At 49.9% G+C, this 22,671-nt stretch overlaps 1 protein-coding gene across 1 annotated transcript in view; it reads right to left on the reverse strand.

Annotated features, from left to right (window-relative positions):
- scospondin (subcommissural organ spondin) overlaps window positions 1–22,671 on the reverse strand; it is a 443,172-nt gene that overhangs the window by 366,398 nt on the left and 54,103 nt on the right. The window contains exons 11-14 of the mRNA XM_038810430.1: window positions 14,520–14,772; window positions 10,279–10,325; window positions 5,716–5,886; window positions 2,005–2,133 (exon numbers count right to left, since the gene is read on the reverse strand). Coding sequence (XP_038666358.1) covers window positions 2,005–2,133; window positions 5,716–5,886; window positions 10,279–10,325; window positions 14,520–14,772 — 600 coding nt within the window. The remainder of the gene's footprint in view (window positions 1–2,004; window positions 2,134–5,715; window positions 5,887–10,278; window positions 10,326–14,519; window positions 14,773–22,671) is intronic.

Consider the following 22,671-nt stretch of genomic DNA (forward strand, 5'->3'; position numbering starts at 1 on the left):
CAGAGACCTATTACCTATTTGAGGGTTTGAGACCAGACGTGGTTACGGGAAGGTTGGGTGGGACAGGAATTCCATTTGGGATTTGATGATAGGGCCCGGGAGCCGCAGTGTTGATAAAATAAAAGGGTTTCTTTCTTGACTGTTAACATCCTGCCAGATCTGAATGGGACACACGTGATTATCAGTGAATCTTTAAAGGGGACCGCAGTGGGCCTGGTGAAAGTGTCTGCTCCGAATTGGGATGATGCAGCTTATATTCATAAATTACCGGCCTCGATTCCTGATTACAAGCTGGCTTGTAATGCAGAACAGGCCAGCAGCACGGTTCAATTCCCATAGCGGCCTCCCCGAATAGGCGCCGGAATGTGGCGACTAGGGGCTTTTCATAGTAACTTCATTGAAGCCTACTCGTGACAATAAGCCATTATTATTATTATACCCTCTGTCTCTATGGCCAATGTTTCTTTTCCAGTCTCTCCCTATCTTTCTTCCCAAATCATTCTTTGCTCAAATGGATAAGTTGATTACTTCTTTCATTTGTGTGGGGAAGACCCTGAGAATTTGCTGGATGTTTCTGGAGAGAGACAGTCAGTGGCTTAGCTTCACCAAATTTGTTATCCTATTATTGGGCAGCCAATATCGATCAGGGTCTGGGATGATTTCAGGATCTGAATTGCATATTGGGGCTGATGGAGGCGGGCGGTTGTCACGGTTCTAGTTAATGGGCTTTGGTAACCGCCTCACTCCTGTTTTCTGCTGTGCGGTTTCCCTCGAGCTCGGAGGTGGTGACGTCGCTGATGATTTGGAGACAGCTCAGGCAGCATCTTCGACTCAGCACCATGTCGTTGTCAGACCCTGTCTGTGGGAATCGCCGCTTCGGGTCAGTGGATCTGGACTTGCAGGGGGGAGGGAGGGGCTGGAGACATTTTTGAATATGATTGTGAAGGATAGGTTTGTTGGATTTGAGGAGCTGGTAGATAAATTCCAACTCCGAGATCTAATTTTTTTAGGTATCTACAAAGCGCGATTTCCTACGGAAGGAGATCTCGCTGTTTCCATTCGCACCTACACCTTCAGGATGGCTGAAGTGGGTGAGGGTAAGATTTCAGATATCTACGGTCAGATCCTGTCTGTAGAGCAAGCTCCGCTGGAGGAGGTGAGGGGGAAGTGGGAGGGGGAGCTGGGTCTGGTTTTTGAGGGAGGGATGTGGAGTGAGGCTCTACACAGGGTCAACTTGACCTCATCCTGTGATACGTTCAGCTGGATTCAGTTTATGGTGGAGCACAGGGTGCACCTGACCAGGATTAGGCTGGGGGCCCCTTCCTGGGGGGGGGGGGGGGGGGGGGGGGAGAGAAGACTCGGGTACATTCCCTGTTCCGGCGTGGCCACTAGTGGCCATTGTCGGGGTGTCGGACAGGCCAGTGATGCAGACGGGGGTGGGGGAGGGGGGGGGGGGGGGTGAGGGCGGACGTTCTCACTCTCGCCTCATTGACAGCCCGGAGGCAAGTTCAGCTGGGATGGAGGTGAAATGAAAATAAAAATCGCTTATTGTCACGTGTAGGCTTCAATGATGTTACTGTGAAAAGCCCCTAGTCGCCACATTCCGGCGCCTGTTCGGGGAGGCTGGTACGGGTCTCCCGCTCCCCTCAGCGTCTCGAACTTGCTGGGTGATCTCATGGATTTCCAAACCTTGAAATGGCAAGTACACCATGAGAGGGAGGTAGGTGGTTTCACTCGAGATGACAGCCACTCATTTCCTTTCTCAGAGAGGCCGTCACTGTCAGCTGTTGGGGGGGTTATTGGGTAGGAGTTGAGGTTTTCTTTGTTTTGCGTTATTGGGGTAAGGTTTTGGGGTTAGTCAGGTTGAAATGTGTTATTTTTGTGCTGTGTGAATATGTTTGATGACTATTGTGATGTTATTTTATAATATTGAAAAAGCCTTTTTTGCAATAAAACTATTTTTGCGAACAATTCTCAATGTGTGTGTTTCTCACATCGACTCACCGCATGATTGGTTGTTACAGCGGGTCAGCTGACTGTTTTCAGAGGAATTGCTGACTCTGGTTCGATTCCGAAATCCTCCTCCACAAGGGACAGAACATTCTGACCAGGGGCCCCAGTCTCTCCACACGTCTGGGGAGAAGGGCGACAGTAAAGAGAGACTCAGAGTTCATCCAAAGTGTCACCACAATGCGGTTAAAACTGGAGGTTTAAACTCCATCAAAGCAGATGACTGCTTCCTGACAACTGAACTATTATCTTCGACAAACTCTCTCTCCTCCCTCCCCGAGGGTGATCCAGTGGAGCTGGAACCCATTCTGGCTGCACTCATTCTCTGAAAGAATTCCAAATTAATCCCACTCTCCTGCTTTTTCCCATTAATTTTGAATATTCTAACAAAATCTAATTTCCTTTTCAGGCAGAATTTTCCAGACCACAAGTCACTCAATAAGATGTCTTCCCAGTTCCCTTCAACCTGTACTCTCTGCTTCCTCCTGAACAGGAAATATCTTATCTTACTGCATCAAAACCACATCCCAGGCAATCTCTGACTCCTCTCCAACAATGCTTCTTCCTTCTTAAAGCGCAGAACCCCAAATTGTTTTACTTTTATGTGACGTTGGTGTTGCTGGGCCAGCATTTGTTGCCCGACCCTAATTGCCCTCGAACTGAGTGTCTCTCTCGGTAATTTCAGAGTGAACCACATTGCTGTGGGCCTGGAGTCATATGTAGGCCAGACCGGGTAAGGACGGCAGATTTCCTTCCCTAAAGGACATTAATGAAGTTTTTGACAAGTATTTCCAACAATCGATGACGGTTTTATGATTCCATCACTAAGACTAAGTTTAACTTCCGGATTTATTAATGGAATTTCTATTCCACATCTGCCCTGGTGGGAATCGAACCTGGGTCCCCAGCTCCTTCCCCTGGGTCACTGATTCGGTGACAATACCCCTGTACCATCGGTGCAGCAACACTTCTTCAATCTTACTTTCTTCTATTAATAAACTCAAGGATTGGAAATGATTATCAGAAGCATTCACAATCTTCATTGTCAAACATCCGTCTGCGCCAGCCCACCACAGCTCTCCCTACTCCATTGTTCCCTCAAATTTACATTAAAGTTCCTCTCATCATCATTGTGGTCCAGGCAGTAATGGCTAATTAAAACTGGCAATGTACAACAAGCCAAGAGTAGTCGATTGCAGAGACTTCTCAGGGTAGTGGGGCTGGTCAGATTTGTTTTAATTAGCAAACAAAATCAATGGCTTCAGTCTTAGCGAGATGGAGGGTCTGGGAGATGGAGGGTCAGAGAGATGGAGGGTCAGTGAGATGGAGAGTCAGAGAGACGGAGGGTCAGCGAGACGGAGGGTCAGGGAGATGGAGGGTCAGAGAGACGGAGGGTCAGCGAGACGGAGGGTCTGCGAGACGGAGGGTCAGGGAGACGGAGGGTCAGGGAGATGGAGGGTCAGCGAGACGGAGGGTCAGGGAGATGGAGAGTCAGAGAGACGGAGGGTCAGCGAGACGGAGGGTCTGCGAGACGGAGGGTCAGGGAGACGGAGGGTCAGGGAGATGGAGGGTCAGCGAGATGGAGGGTCAGGGAGATGGAGAGTCAGGGAGATGGAGGGCCAGTGAGATGGAGGGTCAGGGAGATGGAGGGTCTGGGAGATGGAGGGTCTGGGAGATGGAGGGTCAGGGAGATGGAGGGTCAGGGAGATGGAGGGTCTGGGAGATGGAGGGTCAGCGAGATGGAGGGTCTGGGAGATGGAGGGTCAGCGAGATGGAGGGTCAGCGAGAGGGAGGGTCAGCGAGATGGAGGGTCAGCGAGATGGAGGGTCAGCGAGATGGAGGGTCAGCGAGATGGAGGGTCAGCGAGATGGAGGGTCAGGGAGATGGAGGGTCAGCGAGATGGAAGGTCAGCGAGATGGAGGGTCAGGGAGATGGAGGGTCAGGGAGATGGAGGGTCTGGGAGATGGAGGGTCTGGGAGATGGAGGGTCGGCGGGATGGAGGGTCGGCGAGATGGAGGGTCGGCGAGATGGAGGGTCGGCGAGATGGAGGGTCGGCGAGATGGAGGGTCAGCGAGATGGAGGGTCAGCGAGATGGAGGGTCACCGGGATGGAGGGTCAGCGAGATGGAGGGTCAGGGAGATGGAGGGTCAGGGAGATGGAGGGTCAGGGAGATGGAGGGTCAGTGAGATGGAGGGTCACCGGGATGGAGGGTCAACGGGATGGAGGGTCACCGGGATGGAGGGTCAGCGAGATGGAGGGTCAGCGAGATGGAGGGTCAGAGAGATGATGGGTCAGCGAGATGGAGGGTCAGAGAGATGGAGGGTCAGCTAGATGGAGGGTCAGCGAGATGGAGGGTCAGCGAGATGGGGGGTCTGGGAGATGGAGGGTCAGTGAGATGGAGGGTCACCGGGATGGAGGGTCAACGGGATGGAGGGTCACCGGGATGGAGGGTCAGCGAGATGGAGGGTCAGCGAGATGGAGGGTCAGAGAGATGATGGGTCAGCGAGATGGAGGGTCAGAGAGATGGAGGGTCAGCTAGATGGAGGGTCAGCGAGATGGAGGGTCAGCGAGATGGGGGGTCTGGGAGATGGAGGGTCTGGGAGATGGAGGGTCTGGGAGATGGAGGGTCTGGGAGATGGAGGGTCTGGGAGATGGAGGGTCTGGGAGATGGAGGGTCTGGGAGATGGAGGGTCTGGGAGATGGAGGATCAGAGAGATGGAGGGTCAGAGAGATGGAGGGTCAGAGAGATGGAGGGTCAGAGAGATGGAGGGTCAGAGAGATGGAGGGTCAGGGAGATGGAGGGTCAGGGAGATGGAGGGTCAGGGAGATGGAGGGTCAGGGAGATGGAGGGTCAGGGAGATGGAGGGCCAGGGAGATGGAGGGCCAGGGAGATGGAGGGTCTGGGAGAGGGAGGGTCAGCGAGATGGAGGGCCAGGGAGATGGAGGGTCAGGGAGATGGAGGGTCAGCGAGATGGAGGGTCAGCGAGATGGAGGGTCAGCGAGGTGGAGGGTCAGGGATATGGAGGGTCTGGGAGATGGAGGGTCTGGGAGAGGGAGGGTCAGTGGGATGGAGGGCCAGGGGATGGAGGGTTAGGGAGATGGAGGGTCAGCAAGCAGGAGGGTCAGCGAGGTGGAGGGTCAGCGAGGTGGAGGGTCAGCGAGATAGAGGGTCAAGGAGATGGAGGGTCAAGGAGATGGAGGGTCAAGGAGATGGAGGGTCAAGGAGATGGAGGGTCAAGGAGATGGAGGATCAAGGAGATGGAGGGTCAGGGAGATGGACGGTCAGTGAGATGGAGGGTCAGGTAGATGGAGGGTCAGTGAGGTGGAGGGTCTGGGAGGTGGAGGGTCTGGGAGGTGGAGGGTCACCAACATGGAGGGTCAGCGACATGGAGGGTCAGAGAAGGGGCGGGTCAGAAAGATGGATGGTCTGGGTGATTGAGGGTCTGGGTGATTGAGGGTCAGAGAGATAGAGGGTCAGGGAGATGGAGGGTCAGGGAGATGGAGGGTCAGGGAGATGGAGGGTCAGGGAGATGGAGGGTCAGGGAGATGGAGGGTCAGGGAGATGGAGGGTCAGGGAGATGGAGGGTCAGGGAGATGGAGGGTCAGGGAGATGGAGGGTCAGGGAGATGGAGGGTCAGGGAGATGGAGGGTCAGGGAGATGGAGGGTCAGGGAGATGGAGTGTTTCTGTGGCTGCTGTAACGCACCATCACAGAGCTGCAGGCTGCAATGCTCCCTTTGCAGGACCGCGCCCTCGCACTCCTGTCCGCCCAGCGCGGCCGCAGGGTTGGTGGGTGATCGGAACCTTCGTCTGGATCCAACGTCACAGCTTTTACTGCAGGAACTCCAGGCAGTCCAGTGACTCCAAACACAGTCCACTGTAACAGCAAAACACAGCATCAATGGGAAAACATGGAAAACAATGGGAAAAACATGGGAAACCGTGGGAAAAACATGGGAAACGGTGGGGAAAACATGGGAAACCGTGGGGAAAACATGGGAAACGGTGGGGAAAACATGGGAAACGGTGGGGAAAACATGGGAAACGGTGGGAAAAACATGGGAAACGGTGGGGAAAACATGGGAAACGGTGGGGAAAACATGGGAAACCGTGGGAAAAACATGGGAAACGGTGGGGAAAACATGGGAAACGGTGGGAAAAACATGGGAAACGGTGGGGAAAACATGGGAAACGGTGGGGAAAACATGGAAAACAATGGGAAAAACATGGGAAACCGTGGGGAAAACATGGGAAACGGTGGGGAAAACATGGAAAACAATGGGAAAAACATGGGAAACGGTGGGGAAAACATGGGAAACGGTGGGGAAAACATGGGAAACGGTGGGGAAAACATGGGAAACGGTGGGTAAAGCAGAGATATTGCGACCCAGACACACTGAAAGGTCAGGAAGGAGTGAGCGGCGAGCGGCATCAGGCTAGGAGGTAGCGGGAAAGTGGGAGGGGAAGGAAGGACATTGGAGGGGAGGATGGGGAATGGGAAAGATGGAGAAGAAAGTCGGATTTATTTTTATTTGTTCCTGGGACGTGGGTTTCGCTGTGCCAGCATTTATTGCCCATCCCTAATTGCCCTTCAGGGGGTAGTTACTAGTCACCCACATTGCTGTGGGTCTGGAGTCACATGTAGGCCAGACCGGGTAAGGGCGGCAGATTTCCCTCCCTAAAGGACATTAGTGACCCAGATGGGTTTTTACCACAATCGACAATGGTTTCATGGTCATCATTAGAATTTTAATTCCAGATATTTTATTCAATTGAATTTGAATTTCACTGTCTGTTGTGACAGGATTCAAATCCGGGGTTTCTGGATTATGGGTCCAGTGACAAAACCACAATGGCATCTCCTCCTCTGGGGCGGGGGGGGGGCATCTCCTCCTCTGGGGCGGGGGGGGGGGGGGGGCATCTCCTCCTCTGGGGCGGGGGGGGGCATCTCCTCCTCTGGGGCGGGGGGGGGGGGGGGGGGGGGCATCTCCTCCTCTGGGGCGGGGGGGGGGGGGGGCATCTCCTCCTCTGGGGCGGGGGGGGGGGGCATCTCCTCCTCTGGGGCGGGGAGGGGCATCTCCTCCTCTGGTGCGGGAGGGGGGGGGGGGGACGGATATGGGGAGAGAGAGGAGTGGGGAGAGGGATGGATAGGGATGGAAATGCAGGAGAGATAGAAAGATGGAGCGAAAGAGGATAGTGGGAAAGGGAGGGTTTTGGGGATAGGGAAGGAAATGAGGACGAGGGAGTTCTGTACAGGCTCCCCAGCAGTAGTCAGGATGTGGGGCAGAAAATAAATCAGGAGATAGAAAAGGCAATATTACAATAACCATGGGGGACTTCAATATGCAGGTGGACTGGGAAAATCAGGTTGATAATCAGCTTGACCACCACGATCGTGTTCACAACCCTTGTTGCTGCACATGTACCGAAGTACAGTGAAAAGTATTTTTCTGTGGCCGAGGGAACGTACACAGTACGTACATAGTAGATAAAAGAATAATCAACAGAGAACATTGACAAATGGTATATTGACAAACAGTGATTGGTTACAGTGCGGAACAAGGGGCCAAACAAAGTAAATACATGAGCAAGAGCAGCATAGGGCATCGTGAATAGTGTTCTTCCAGGGAACAGATCAGTCCGAGGGGGAGTCATTGAGGAGTCTGGTAGCTGTGGGGAAGAAGCTGTTCCTATGTCTGGATGTGGGGGTCTGGATGTGGGGGTCTGGATGTGTGACGAGAATATAAGAGCAAAGATGTATTTCTGAGGCTGTATAAGGCTCTGGTCAGACCCCATTAGAGTATTGGGAGCAGTTGTGGGCCCTGTATCGAGGGTCATGTTACAGTTGTATAGGACTTTGGTTAGGCCACATTTGGAATACTGCGTGCAGTTCTGGTCGCCACATTACCAGAAGGATGTGGATGCTTTAGAGAGGGTGCAGAGGAGGTTCACCAGGATGTTGCCTGGTATGGAGGGTGCTAGCTATGAAGAAAGGTTGAGTAGATTAGGATTGTTTTCGTTGGAAAGACGGAGGTTGAGGGGAGACCTGATTGAGGTATACAAAATTATGAGAGGTATGGACAGGGTGGATAGCAACAAACTTTTTCCAAGAGTGGGGGTGTCAGTTACAAGGGGTCACGAGTTGTGCGTGGAAAGTTTTTTACACAGAGGGTGGTAGGTGCCTGGAATGCTTTGCCAGTGGAGGTGGTAGAGGCGGGCACGCTAGCATCATTTAAGAACATAAGAACTAGGAGCAGGAGTAGGCCATCTGGCCCCTCGAGCCTGCTCCGCCATTCAATGAGATCATGGCTGATCTTTTGTGGACTCAGCTCCACTTTCCGGTCCGAACACCATAACCCTTAATCCCTTTATTCTTCAAAAAACTATCTATCTTTACCTTAAACACATGTAATGAAGGAGCCTCAACTGCTTCACTGGGCAAGGAATTCCATAGATTCACAACCCTTTGGGTGAAGAAGTTCCTCCTAAACTCAGTCCTAAATCTACTTCCCCTTATTTTGAGTCTATGCCCCCTAGTTCTGCTGTCACCCGCCAGTGGAAACAACCTGCCTGCATCTTTCCTATCTATTCCCTTCATAATTTTAAATGTTTCTATAAGATCCCCCCTCATCCTTCTAAATTCCAACGAGTACAGTTGGAATGTGGACAGTTGGACAGATATGTGAACGGGCGGGAACAGAGGGAAGTAGATGCTTGGAAAATAGAGGACAAGTTTAGATAAAGGATCTGGATCGGCGCAGGCTGGGAGGGCCGAAGGGCCTGTTCCTGTGCTGTAATTTTCTTTGTTCTTTGTATCTAAGGAAGGATGTTCCGGCCTTGGAAAGGGTCCAGAGGAGGTTCACAAGAATGATCCCTGGAATGAAGAGCTTGTCGTATGAGGAACAGTTGAGGTTTCTGGGTCTGTACTCGTTGGAGTAAGAGGGGATCTTATTGAAACTTACATGATACTGTGAGGCCTGGATAGAGTGGACGTGGAGAGGATGTTTCCACTTGTAGGAAAAACTAGAAGCAGAGGACACCATCTCAGACTAAAGGGACGGTCCTTTAAAACAGAGATGAGGAGGAATTTCTTCAGCCAGAGGGTGGTGAATCTGTGGAACTCTTTGCCGCAGAAGGCTGTGGAGGCCAAATCACTGAGTGTCTTTAAGACAGAGTTAGATAGTGATGTACCATCAATTGGACACGAGTCGAGATGAAGATCCAAACATTAGGCTTTAATCGACTAGTTGTGTGCCCGGCTTACAGAGAAAGGCCGACTGCCGGGTCCTACGGGTTCTTATACCCCGCCTCGTAGGCGGGACTACTTGCCTCCCGACCAATCGGTGAGCAGTCACATGACTAGTCTCAACCAACCAGCCAAGAGGCACATGACCGGCCTGAGCCAATGGGCAGCGAGTGTTCTGCACCAATGGCAGATAGGTACCGTAAACCTCCTAGTCATATCACCACAGATAGGTTCCTGATTAATAAGGGGATCAGGGGTTATGGGGAGAAGGCAGGAGAATGGGGATGAGAAAATATCAGCCATGATTGAATGGCGGAGCAGACTCGATGAGCGGAGTGGCCTCATTCTGCTCCTAAGTCTTATGGTCTCGGTGGATAGGGAGAAGGAGGGGAATGGGAAGAGGGAGGGGTTTGGGGGAGAGAATAGGGGAGGTGGGAAGGTTCACTCGCTTGATACTGGGTATGGAGGGATTTCCTGATGAGGAGAGGTTAAGTAGGTTGAGCCTGTACTCATTGGAGTATAGCAGATTGAGAGGCGACCTTATTGAAACATCTCGGATTTGCGGGGGTTTGACAGGGTCGATGCTGAGAGGTTGTTTCCCTTGTGGGAGAGTCGAGGACCAGGGGGCAGAATCTCAGAGTGAGGGGGTCACTCATTAGAGACGGAGATGAGGAGGAATTTCTTCCCTCGGAGGGGAGTGAATCTGTGGAATTCTTTACCGCAGAGAGTTGTCGAGGATGGGTCGTTAGGTATGTTGAAGTCTGAGAGACAGATTGTTAATCAGTGAGGAATCAAGGTTATGGAGATAAGGCAGGAAAGTGGAGGTGACGATTATCACATCAGATCACTCAGGGTCTCAGTGAATGGCAGAGCAGACTCCATGGGCCGAATGGTTTACTCCTGCGCCTAGTTCTTATGTTCTTCTGGGACAAGAGGGTGGAGGCTGTTATATAGGGGTCGGACCATGGGGGGACTGCAGATAATAGTTCACTCAGTAATATTGAGGGTTAGATTGCTCAGTACCTGCACACGGCGTTAATCCACACACCATCTCTCCAAACTGACATGTGCTGTAACCAAACAGAAGCGTGTCAGTGAAATCACATCCGTTTGGCAGCTCGGAATCGAGAACAGGCAGGAAGCTGAATGGGGAGGCTGCAGGGACAATACTTCACGGTGCACATATTAAAATGGGTCATGGTTTGGGCTGGGGTTGAGGGTCTGGGGTTAACCTGATTGTTGCTGATAATTCAGGTCGACTCAATCTGAGGCTGTCAACCTCACCAACTCCCCAGACCTCGTCCCTGCAAATATCAACATCCACACACTCTGAGCTCTCTGCAGATTCGAGGGAGCAGAGAAGGGAGAGAAATGTGGGATTACACTCTGAGAAGGGACAGCGCAGAAAGAGATTTACTCTGTGTACAGGGAGGGCCATTTAGGGCTGAGAGGAAGAAAAGTCTCCTCACTCAGAGGCTGCTGAACCTGGGGAATTCTCAACACCCAGGCTGTGGAGGACACGTCACTGAATGTATTCAAGAAAGAGAGAGATCACTTTGTGGATTTTAATGGCATCAAGGGGTTTGGGGGGAAAATGGGAAGGTGGCCTTGGTATTGAGGATCAAGCAAGATAATATTGAATGGCAAAGCAGGAACGAGGGGCCAAATGGCCTCCTCCTGCTCCTAGTTTCCACTGTATCTAACCCCGTGCTGTACCTGTACGGGGCAGGTTTAGCTCACTGGGCTAAATCGCTGGCTTTTAAAGCAGACAAGCAGCACGGTTCGATTCCCGTACCAGCCTCCCCGAACAGGCGCCGGAATGTGGCGACTAGGGGCTTTTCACAGTAACTTCATTTGAAGCCTACTCGTGACAATAAGCGATTTTCACTTCATTTTATTTCATTTTTCACTCTGTATCTAACACCATGCTGTACCTGTCCTGGGAGTGTTTGATGGGGACTGAGGGAACTTTACTCTGTATCTAACCCCGTGCTGTACCTGTCCTGGGAGTGTTTGATGGGGACAGTGTAGAGCGAGCTTTACTCTGTATCTAACCCCGTGCTGTACCTGTCCTGGGAGTGTTTGATGGGGACAGTGTAGAGGGAGCTTTACTCTGTATCTAACCCCGTGCTGTACCTGTCCGGGGAGTGTTTGATGGGGACAGTGTAGAGGGAGCTTTACTCTGTATCTAACCCTTTGCTGTACCTATCCTGGGAGTGTTTGATGGGGACAGTGTAGAGGGAGCTTTACTCTGTATCTAACCCCTTGCTGTACCTGTCCGGGGAGTGTTTGATGGGGACAGTGTAGAGGGAGCTTTACTCTGTATCAAACCCCCGAGCTGGACCTATCCTGGGAGTGTTTGATGGGGACAGTGCAGAGGGAGCTTCACTCTGTATCTAACCCCGTGCTGTGCCTGTCCTGGGAGTGTTTGATGGGGACAGTGTAGAGGGAGTTTTACTCTGTATCTAACCCCATGTTGTACCTGTCCTGGGAGAGTTTGATGGGGACTGAGGGAACTTTACTCTGTATCTCACCCCGTGCTGTACCTGTCCTGGGAGAGTTTGATGGGGACTAAGGGAACTTTACTCTGTATCTAACCCCGTGCTGTACCTGTCCTGGGAGTGTTTGATGGGGACAGTGTAGAGAGAGCTTTACTCTGTATCTAACCCCGTGCTGTACCTGTCCTGGGAGTGTTTGATGGGGACTGAGGGAACTTTACTCTGTATCTAACCCCGTGCTGTCCCTGTCCTGGGAGTGTTTGATGGGGACAGTGTAGAGGGAGCTTTACTCTGTATCTAACCCCGTGCTGTACCTCTCCTGGGAGTGTTTGATGGGGACAGTGTAGAGGGAGCTTTACTCTGTATCTAACCCCGTGCTGTACCTGTCCTGGGAGTGTTTGATGGGGACTGAGGGAACTTTACTCTGTATCTAACCCCGTGCTGTGCCTGTCCTGGGAGTGTTTGATGGGGACAGTGTAGAGGGAGCTTTACTCTGTATCTAACCCCATGCTGTACCTGTCCTGGGAGAGTTTGATGGGGACTGAGGGAACTTTAGTCTGTATCTAACCCCGTGCTGTACCTGTCCTGGGGGTGTTTGATGGGGACAGTGTAGAGAGAGCTTTACTCTGTATCTAACCCCGTGCTGTACCTGTCTTGGGAGTGTTTGATGAGGACAGTGTAGAGGGAGCTTTACTCTGTATCTATACCCGTGCGGGACCATCGTTGCCCGGCATTGTGGGGACTCTTATGCCGGTGCCCGTCTCTGCTGCCATGGGTACCATTGGCTGGCACTGTCCTTTCCAGGGGTACGTTCTCCAGCCCTTGCCTGTCACCCCCACAGGGGCTACAGTGGGCATTGCCCTGGGAGGGCCGCCTGATGCGTCGCCAGTGGGTGGCAGCCCCGTGGGAATAGTGGTTATGGCACAGGGTGGGATACGGGTGGGTGGAGTGGGGGCACCCATACATCCAGTGTCACTCTGTGGAACCAAGTGTGTTGACAGTGGGGTGCGCAGCAAGATGGCCACAGTATAGGTGATCCGTGCCTGGACACTACTCCAGTCCCTTGGGGGGTTACACCGCCCCCCCCATCCCTTCCACACCCATCACCACCCCCTCCCCTGGCGCTGGCAGGGCCTCCCTACCCCAGCCAGCCTGGCCAATGTCTGGGCCAGCAGCTCTCCGCTCCGTGCCCTACCCCCTCTCTCTCCCTCAGCAGCCACGGCGCCGCTTTCACTATTTTTAAAAGCACAAGTGAACCGAGCCATTGGGAACTCGACCCATCGGAGGCGCAGAATCGCGGAGGCCCCGGAAAATACCGGGTCAGGCCCATAACAACTCAGAGCAGGAGTAGGCCATCTGGCCCCTCGAGCCTGCTCCGCCATTCAATGAGATCATGGCTGATCTTTTGTGGACTCAGCTCCACTTTCCGGCCCGAACACCATAACCCTTAATCCCTTTATTCTTCAAAAAACTATCTATCTTTACCTTAAAAACATGTAATGAAGGAGCCTCAACTGCTTCACTGGGCAAGGAATTCCATAGATTCCCAACCCTTTGGGTGAAGAAGTTCCTCCTAAACTCAGTCCTAAATCTACTTCCCCTTATTTTGAGGCTGTGCCCGCTAATGATATGCAAACAATGTTTCCTGTGGTGTGTTTGGAACGTATTGTCACCACAGGATGTGAAAGTGGGGATTCAGTGATGGTAACATTATTGAATATGAAAAGGTAGATTCTCTTTTAATAATCTTAATTGTCACAAGTAGGCTTACATTAAACTGCAATGAAGTTACTGTGAAAAGCCCCTAGTCGCCACATTCCGGCGCCTGTTCGGGTACACGGAGGGAGAATTCAGAATGTCCAATTCACCTAACAGCATGTTTTTCGGGACTCGTGGGAGGAAACCGGAGCACCCGGAGGAAACTCACGCAGACACGGGGAGAACGTGCAGACTCCGCACAGACAGTGACCCAAGCCAGAAATATAACCTGGGACCCTGAAGCTTTGAAGCAACAGTGCTAACCACTGTCCTACCATGCCCCCTGGTGCAGGGAAGTGTATAAATGCAAATTACTGCGGATGCTGGAATCTGAAACCAAAAGAGAAAATGCTGTAAAATCTCAACAGGTCTGGCAGCATCTGTCAGGAGGGAAAATAGCTAATGTTTCGAGTTCAGTGACTCTTTGTCAAAGCTAGTGAAGTGGGGATTGTTTGGGGTTACCATGGTAATGGTGAACACTGACATGGAGATAACACAGCACCTGAGCTCCATCTGCCAATATACCTGTGGTGATATGCATCACTGTAGATACACAAGGGGTTAATGTAAGTACACGTAGACTAGCTAGACACTAGAGGGAGCACCAGAGACATGGCACACAGACACTCAACCAATAGGTCAGTAAGATAGGACATGACCAATGGGCATTCACGATACACGCAGAGGTGACACTAACACAGGGGGGTATTACACCAACCCATAAAAGGACACAGCACACCTGATCTTCCTCTTTCCAGTGGCGACTCTCAGTGAGTACACAGGGTTGATTTGAAACACATCACACCCACCATGTGGATTGTAGCAGACTGGTTCGTCAGTCTGAGTAGCTATAGCAGGATTAACAGGAGAGTCGAATCCAAGTAGGAGAATCGTTAACAGTTTAATAAATGTGTTAAAGCTATCTCCACGTCTGAACCTTCCTTTGTCAGAGTGCACATCAAGGAAGCAGCTTATGCTACGTTAAGAGCATAACAAAACAATACCTACCAGTTATTGCAGAGATCTTTGTGAAGAATATAGCTAGGTGGATACCACAATCCCTGATGATAACAGTTACATTCTTCAAGTGGGACACAGGAGCCATTCTGAAGAAACAGTCCGTCTGTGCAGTAGCAGCCTTCGTAACAATGTGTGGTGCATTGTACACTAGCTGTCAGGTCTAGGCATCCTCGAGGACAGGGGCCACCTGATTGAAGACATTCATCAACAGTCAGATAGACCATTCCCTCCGCACAGCTCTCTGTAAAAGAGACAATTCCAGGTTAGAGAAAAATGGGGTTACGGGGAGAGGTCGGGGGAGTGGGCTTGGGTAGGTTGCTCTTTCAGAGCGTCGGTGCAGACTCTGTAGTCGAATGGCCTCCTTTTGCACTGTCGGGATCCTATGGATATCTATGGACCGGCCATGTCTGTCCCATAAGAGAAATTTAAAAGACTCCATGGCATTATTACTAAGATCGAGGGAGAGAAGGATTCTCACTGTTTTTAAATTTGTTTATTGTCATGTGTACCAAGGTACAGTGAAAATTATTGTTCTGCGTACAGTCCAGACAGATCATTCCACACAAGAAAAAAAATAGGACATATGATAAATAGACAATGTAAATATATAGACACAGGCATCGGGTGAAGCGTATGGAGTGTAGTACTACTCAGTAGAGAAGATTTGTGAAGAGGTCAGTTCAGTCCATAAGAGGTCATCTTATGGCGGATCCTTAAAGTCAGAAACGGGGGAATTAATAACGGGGAACATTTTCAGGCCTCTCAAATTTTCCTCCAGAGCATTTGTATATACTACAAAAAATAGAGGTCCCAGCACTGATCCCTGCAGGTCCCAGCACTGATCCCTGCAGGTCCCAGCACTGAACCCTGCGGAACACCACTAGCTCCAGATCTCCATTCAGATAAACACTATTCCCCCGCTACTCTCTGTCTTCTATAACCAAGACAGTTGTAGCCAGCCCAGCCCAAATCCCATGTGATATTAGTTTTTGTACCAGTCTGCCATGTGGCACCTTGTCAAATGCCTTACTGAAGTCCATATAAACTACATCCACTACCCTTCCCTCTTCAAAAAACTCAATCAGGTTGGTGAGACCTGACCTTCCCCGTACAAAACCATGCTGCCCCTCACGGACAAGTCCATTTTCCTCCAAATGTTCACATATCCTGTCTCTCAGTATCTTTTCCAAAAGCTTCCCCATCACTGATGTCAGGCTTACTGGCCTATAATTTGCTGGATTATCCCTGCTTCCATTCTTAAACAAGGGAATAACATTATTTATTCTCCTCTGGCACCTCGCCTGTGGTCGAAGATGATGTGAAGATATCTATTAAGGCCCCAGCTATCTCTCCCCTTGCCTCCCGCAGTAACCTGGGATAGATCCCATCCGGCCCCGGCGACATGTCCACCTTAATGCAATTTAGGATACTCAACAACTTCCTCCTTTGATATATTGACGTTCCCAAGAGCGTTCACACACCTATCCCTGACCTCAACATCTGTCATGTCCTTCTCCCTGGTGAATACTGATACAAAGTTCTCATTAAGGATTTCACCCACATCCTGTGGTTCCACATACCTTCCCTCCATTGTCCTTGAGTGGGCCTACTCTTTCTCTTGCTATCCTCTTGTTCCTAATATATGCATAAAAAGCCTTGGGATTCTCCTTGACCATGTTTGCTGAAGACATTTTATAGCCCCTTTTAGCCCTCCTAATCCCACGTTTAAGTTCCTTCTTACTTTCACTGTACTCCTCAAGAGCTTCGTCAGTTTTTAGATGCCTGGACCTATCGTGTGCTTCCTTTAGCCCTTTGACTAAGCTTACAGTTTCCCTTGTCATCCATGGTTCCTGAATCCTGCCATTTCTATCCTTCATTTCTGTGGGGACATGCCTCTCCTGCACTTCACTCAACTGGCCTTTAAAAACCTCCCACATGCCTGACATGGATTTACCTCAAATAGCCGCTCCCAATCCACATTCCCCTGTTGCTGTCTACTTTGGATGTAATTAGCCCTCGCTCAATTCAGCACCCTCACCCACTGAAACATCAATCACCTGGCCTGGTTCATTCCCCAATACCAAGTCTAGTATGGCTCCTCCCTGGTTGGATTGTCAACATTCTGGATCAAAACACCCTCCTGGACACATCTAACAAATTGCTCTCCATCCGAGCCGCTGGCTGTAAGGGATTCCCAGTCAATATGGGGGAAGTTAAAGTCGCCCATCACAACTACCCTGCTTTTTTCACAACTTTTCAGTATCTGACTACACAACTGCTCCCCTGCCTCCTGTGGACTGTTGGGAGGTTTGTCGTACACTCCCAACATTGTGATTTCACCCTTCTTATTCCTCAGCTCTACCCATAATGCCTCACGACAAGATCCCTCCAATGGCTCCTCCCTCAACACAGCTGTGATCTGCTCCCGAATCAGCAATGCCCCTCCCCCACCTCCTTTGTTACCCCCTCTGTCCCGTCTAAAACACCGATATTCCGGAATGTTAAGCTGCCAGTCCTGTCCGTCCTTTAACCATGTCTCTGTAATTGCAATTACATCATAGTTCCAGTAAGAAGTCTTTTACAACACCAGGTTAAAGTCCAACAGGTTTGTTTTGAATCACTAGCTTTCGGAGCACTGCTCCTTCCTCAGGTGAATGAAGAGGTAGCTTACAGAAACATATATATAGACAAAGTCAGAGATGCAAGATGATACTTTGAATGCGAGCATTTGCGGGTAATTAAGACTTAATTGCTGTGTTGGAGCAGAGAGCTGTATTAGAATGCTCTGTCTATGGGTGCTGTGTTAGAGCAGAGAGCTGTATTAGAATGCTCTGTCTATGGGTGCTGTGTTGGTGCAGAGAGCTGTATTAGAATGCTCTGTCTATGGGTGCTGTGTTGGAGCAGAGAGCTGCATTAGAATGCTCTGTCTATGGGTGCTGTGTTGGAGCAGAGAGCTGTATTAGAATGCTCTGTCTATGGGTGCTGTGTTAGAGCAGAGGGCTGTATTAGAATGCTCTGTCTATGGGTTGCTGTGTTAGAGCAGAGAGCTGTATTAGAATGCTCTGTCACTGGTTACTGTGTTAGAGCAGAGAGCTGTATTAGAATGCTCTGTCTATGGGTGCTGTGTTAGGGCAGAGAGCTGTATTAGAATGCTCTGTCTATGGGTGCTGTGTTAGAGCAGAGAGCTGTATTAGAATGCTCTGTCTATGGGTGCTGTGTTGGAGCAGAGAGCTGTATTAGAATGCTCTGTCACTGGTTGCTGTGTTGGAGCAGAGAGCTGTATTAGAATGCTCTATGTGTGGTTGCTGTGTTAGAGCAGAGAGCTGTATTAGAATGCTCTGTCTATGGGTGCTGTGTTAGAGCAGAGAGCTGTGTTAGAATGCTCGGTCTATGGGTGTTGTGTTAGAGCAGAGAGCTGTATTAGAATGCTCGGTCTATGGGTGCTGTGTTAGAGCAGAGAGCTGTATTAGAATGCTCTGTCACTGGTTGCTGTGTTGGAGCAGAGAGCTGTATTAGAATGCTCTGTCTATGGGTGCTGTGTTGGAGCAGAGAGCTGTATTAGAATGCTCTGTCACTGGTTGTTGTGTTGGAGCAGAGAGCTGTATTAGAATGCTCTGTCTATGGGTGCTGTGTTGGAGCAGAGAGCTGTATTAGAATGCTCTGTCTATGGGTGTTGTGTTGGAGCAGAGAGCTGTATTAGAATGCTCTGTCTATGGGTGCTGTGTTGGTTCAGAGAGCTGTATTAGAATGCTCTGTCTATGGGTGCTGTGTTGGAGCAGAGAGCTGTATTAGAATGCTCTGTCACTGGTTGCTGTGTTAGAGCAGAGAGCTGTATTAGAATGCTCTGTCTATGGTTGCTGTGTTGGAGCATTAAGCTGTATTCGAATGCTCGGTCTATGGGTGCTGTGTTGGAGCAGAGAGCTGTATTAGAATGCTCGGTATATGGGTGCTGTGTTAGAGCAGAGAGCTGTATTAGAATGCTCTGTCTATGGGTGCTGTGTTAGAGCAGAGAGCTGTATTAGAATGCTCTGTCTATGGGTGCTGTGTTGGAGCAGAGAGCTGTATTAGAATGCTCTGTCTATGGGTGCTGTGTTGGAGCAGAGAGCTGTATTAGAATGCTCTGTCTATGGGTGCTGTGTTGGAGCAGAGAGCTGTATTAGAATGCTCTGTCTATGGGTGCTGTGTTGGAGCAGAGAGCTGTGTTAGAATGCTCTGTCTATGGGTGCTGTGTTGGAGCAGAGAGCTGTATTAGAATGCTCTGTCTATGGGTGCTGTGTTGGAGCAGAGAGCTGTATTAGAATGCTCTGTCACTGGTTGCTGTGTTGGAGCAGAGAGCTGTATTAGAATGCTCTGTCTATGGGTGCTGTGTTGGAGCAGAGAGCTGTATTAGAATGCTCTGTCTATGGGTGTTGTGTTGGAGCAGAGAGCTGTATTAGAATGCTCTGTCTATGGGTGCTGTGTTAGAGCGGAGAGCTGTATTAGAATGCTCTGTCTATGGGTTGCTGTGTTAGAGCAGAGAGCTGTATTAGAATGCTCTGTCTATGGGTGCTGTGTTAGAGCAGAGAGCTGTATTAGAATGCTCTGTCTATGGGTGCTGTGTTGGAGCAGAGAGCTGTATTAGAATGCTCTGTCACTGGTTGCTGTGTTAGAGCGGAGAGCTGTATTAGAATGCTCTGTCTATGGGTGCTGTGTTAGAGCAGAGAGCTGTATTAGAATGCTCTGTCTATGGGTGCTGTGTTAGAGCAGAGAGCTGTATTAGAATGCTCTATGTGTGGTTACTGTGTTAGAGCAGAGAGCTGTATTAGAATGCTCTGTCTATGGGTGCTGTGTTAGAGCAGAGAGCTGTATTAGAATGCTCGGTCTATGGGTTGCTGTGTTAGAGCAGAGAGCTGTATTAGAATGCTCTGTCTATGGGTGCTGTGTTAGAGCAGAGAGCTGTATTAGAATGCTCTGTCTATGGGTGCTGTGTTGGAGCAGAGAGCTGTATTAGAATGCTCTATGTGTGGTTGCTGTGTTAGAGCAGAGAGCTGTATTAGAATGCTTTGTCTATGGGTGCTGTGTTGGAGCAGAGAGCTGTATTAGAATGCTCTGTCTATGGGTGCTGTGTTAGAGCAGAGAGCTGTATTAGAATGCTCGGTCTATGGGTGCTGTGTTAGAGCGGAGAGCTGTATTAGAATGCTCTGTCTATGGGTGCTGTGTTGGAGCAGATAGCTGTATTAGAATGCTCTGTCACTGGTTGCTGTGTTGGAGCAGAGAGCTGTATTAGAATGCTCGGTCTATGGGTGCTGTGTTGGAGCAGAGAGCTGTATTAGAATGCTCTGTCACTGGTTGCTGTGTTGGAGCAGAGAGCTGTATTAGAATGCTCTGTCTATGGGTGCTGTGTTAGAGCGGAGAGCTGTATTAGAATGCTCTGTCTATGGGTGCTGTGTTAGAGCAGAGAGCTGTATTAGAATGCTCTGTCTATGGGTGCTGTGTTAGAGCAGAGAGCTGTATTAGAATGCTCTGTCTATGGGTGCTGTGTTGGAGCAGAGAGCTGTATTAGAATGCTCTGTCACTGGTTGCTGTGTTAGAGCGGAGGGCTGTATTAGAATGCTCTGTCTATGGGTGCTGTGTTAGAGCAGAGAGCTGTATTAGAATGCTCTATGTGTGGTTACTGTGTTAGAGCAGAGAGCTGTATTAGAATGCTCTGTCTATGGGTGCTGTGTTAGAGCAGAGAGCTGTATTAGAATGCTCGGTCTATGGGTTGCTGTGTTAGAGCAGAGAGCTGTATTAGAATGCTCTGTCTATGGGTGCTGTGTTAGAGCAGAGAGCTGTATTAGAATGCTCTGTCTATGGGTGCTGTGTTGGAGCAGAGAGCTGTATTAGAATGCTCTATGTGTGGTTGCTGTGTTAGAGCAGAGAGCTGTATTAGAATGCTTTGTCTATGGGTGCTGTGTTGGAGCAGAGAGCTGTATTAGAATGCTCTGTCTATGGGTGCTGTGTTAGAGCAGAGAGCTGTATTAGAATGCTCGGTCTATGGGTGCTGTGTTAGAGCGGAGAGCTGTATTAGAATGCTCTGTCTATGGGTGCTGTGTTGGAGCAGATAGCTGTATTAGAATGCTCTGTCACTGGTTGCTGTGTTGGAGCAGAGAGCTGTATTAGAATGCTCGGTCTATGGGTGCTGTGTTGGAGCAGAGAGCTGTATTAGAATGCTCTGTCACTGGTTGCTGTGTTGGAGCAGAGAGCTGTATTAGAATGCTCTGTCTATGGGTGCTGTGTTAGAGCGGAGAGCTGTATTAGAATGCTCTGTCTATGGGTGCTGTGTTAGAGCAGAGAGCTGTATTAGAATGCTCTGTCTATGGGTGCTGTGTTAGAGCAGAGAGCTGCATTAGAATGCTCTGTCTATGGGTGCTATGTTGGAGCAGAGAGCTGTATTAGAATGCTCTGTCACTGGTTGCTGTGTTAGAGCAGAGAGCTGTATTAGAATGCTCTGTCTATGGGTGCTGTGTTAGAGCAGAGAGCTGTATTAGAATGCTCTGTCTATGGTTGCTGTGTTGGAGCAGAGAGCTGTATTCGAATGCTCGGTCTATGGGTGCTGTGTTGGAGCAGAGAGCTGTATTAGAATGCTCGGTCTATGGGTGCTGTGTTAGAGCAGAGAGCTGTATTAGAATGCTCGGTCTATGGGTGCTGTGTTAGAGCAGAGAGCTGTATTAGAATGCTCTGTCTATGGGTGCTGTGTTGGAGCAGAGAGCTGTATTAGAATGCTCTGTCTATGGGTGCTGTGTTGGAGCAGAGAGCTGTATTAGAATGCTCTGTCTATGGGTGCTGTGTTGGAGCAGAGAGCTGTGTTAGAATGCTCTGTCTATGGGTGCTGTGTTGGAGCAGAGAGCTGTATTAGAATGCTCTGTCTATGGGTGTTGTGTTAGAGCGGAGAGCTGTATTAGAATGCTCTGTCACTGGTTGCTGTGTTGGAGCAGAGAGCTGTATTAGAATGTTCTGTCTATGGGTACTGTGTTAGAGCAGAGAGCTGTATTAGAATGCTCTGTCTATGGGTGCTGTGTTGGAGCAGAGAGCTGTATTAGAATGCTCTGTCACTGGTTGCTGTGTTAGAGCAGAGAGCTGTATTAGAATGCTTTGTCTATGGGTGCTGTGTTGGAGCAGAGAGCTGTATGAGAATGCTCTGTCTATGGGTGCTGCGTTAGAGCAGAGAGCTGTATTAGAATGCTCTATGTGTGGTTGCTGTGTTGGAGCAGAGAGCTGTGTTAGAATGCTCTGTCTATGGGTGCTGTGTTGGAGCAGAGAGCTGTATTAGAATGCTCTGTCTATGGGTGCTGTGTTGGAGCAGAGAGCTGTATTAGAATGCTCTGTCTATGGGTGCTGTGTTAGAGCAGAGAGCTGTATTAGAATGCTCTATGTGTGGTTCCTGTGTTAGAGCAGAGAGCTGTATTAGAATGCTCTGTCTATGGGTGCTGTGTTAGAGCAGAGAGCTGTATTAGAATGCTCTGTCTATGGGTGCTGTGTTAGAGCAGAGAGCTGTATTAGAATGCTCTATGTGTGGTTACTGTGTTAGAGCAGAGAGCTGTATTAGAATGCTCTGTCTATGGGTGCTGTGTTAGAGCAGAGAGCTGTATTAGAATGCTCGGTCTATGGGTGCTGTGTTGGAGCAGAGAGCTGTATTAGAATGCTCGGTCTATGGGTGCTGTGTTGGAGCAGAGAGCTGTATTAGAATGCTCTGTCTATGGGTGCTGTGTTAGAGCAGACAGCTGTATTAGAATGCTCTGTCTATGGGTGCTGTGTTAGAGTAGAGAGCTGTATTAGAATGCTCGGTCTATGGGTGCTGTGTTAGAGCGGAGAGCTGTATTAGAATGCTCTGTCTATGGGTGCTGTGTTGGAGCAGAGAGCTGTATTAGAATGCTCTGTCACTGGTTGCTGTGTTGGAGCAGAGAGCTGTATTAGAATGCTCGGTCTATGGGTGCTGTGTTAGAGCAGAGAGCTGTATTAGAATGCTCTGTCTATGGGTGCTGTGTTAGAGCAGAGAGCTGTATTAGAATGCTCTGTCTATGGGTGCTGTGTTGGAGCAGAGAGCTGTATTAGAATGCTCTGTCTATGGGTGCTGTGTTGGAGCAGAGAGCTGTATTAGAATGCTCTGTCACTGGTTGCT

This window comes from Scyliorhinus canicula, chromosome 10, assembly GCF_902713615.1.
Source record: "Scyliorhinus canicula chromosome 10, sScyCan1.1, whole genome shotgun sequence".
Lineage (NCBI taxonomy): Eukaryota > Metazoa > Chordata > Chondrichthyes > Carcharhiniformes > Scyliorhinidae > Scyliorhinus > Scyliorhinus canicula.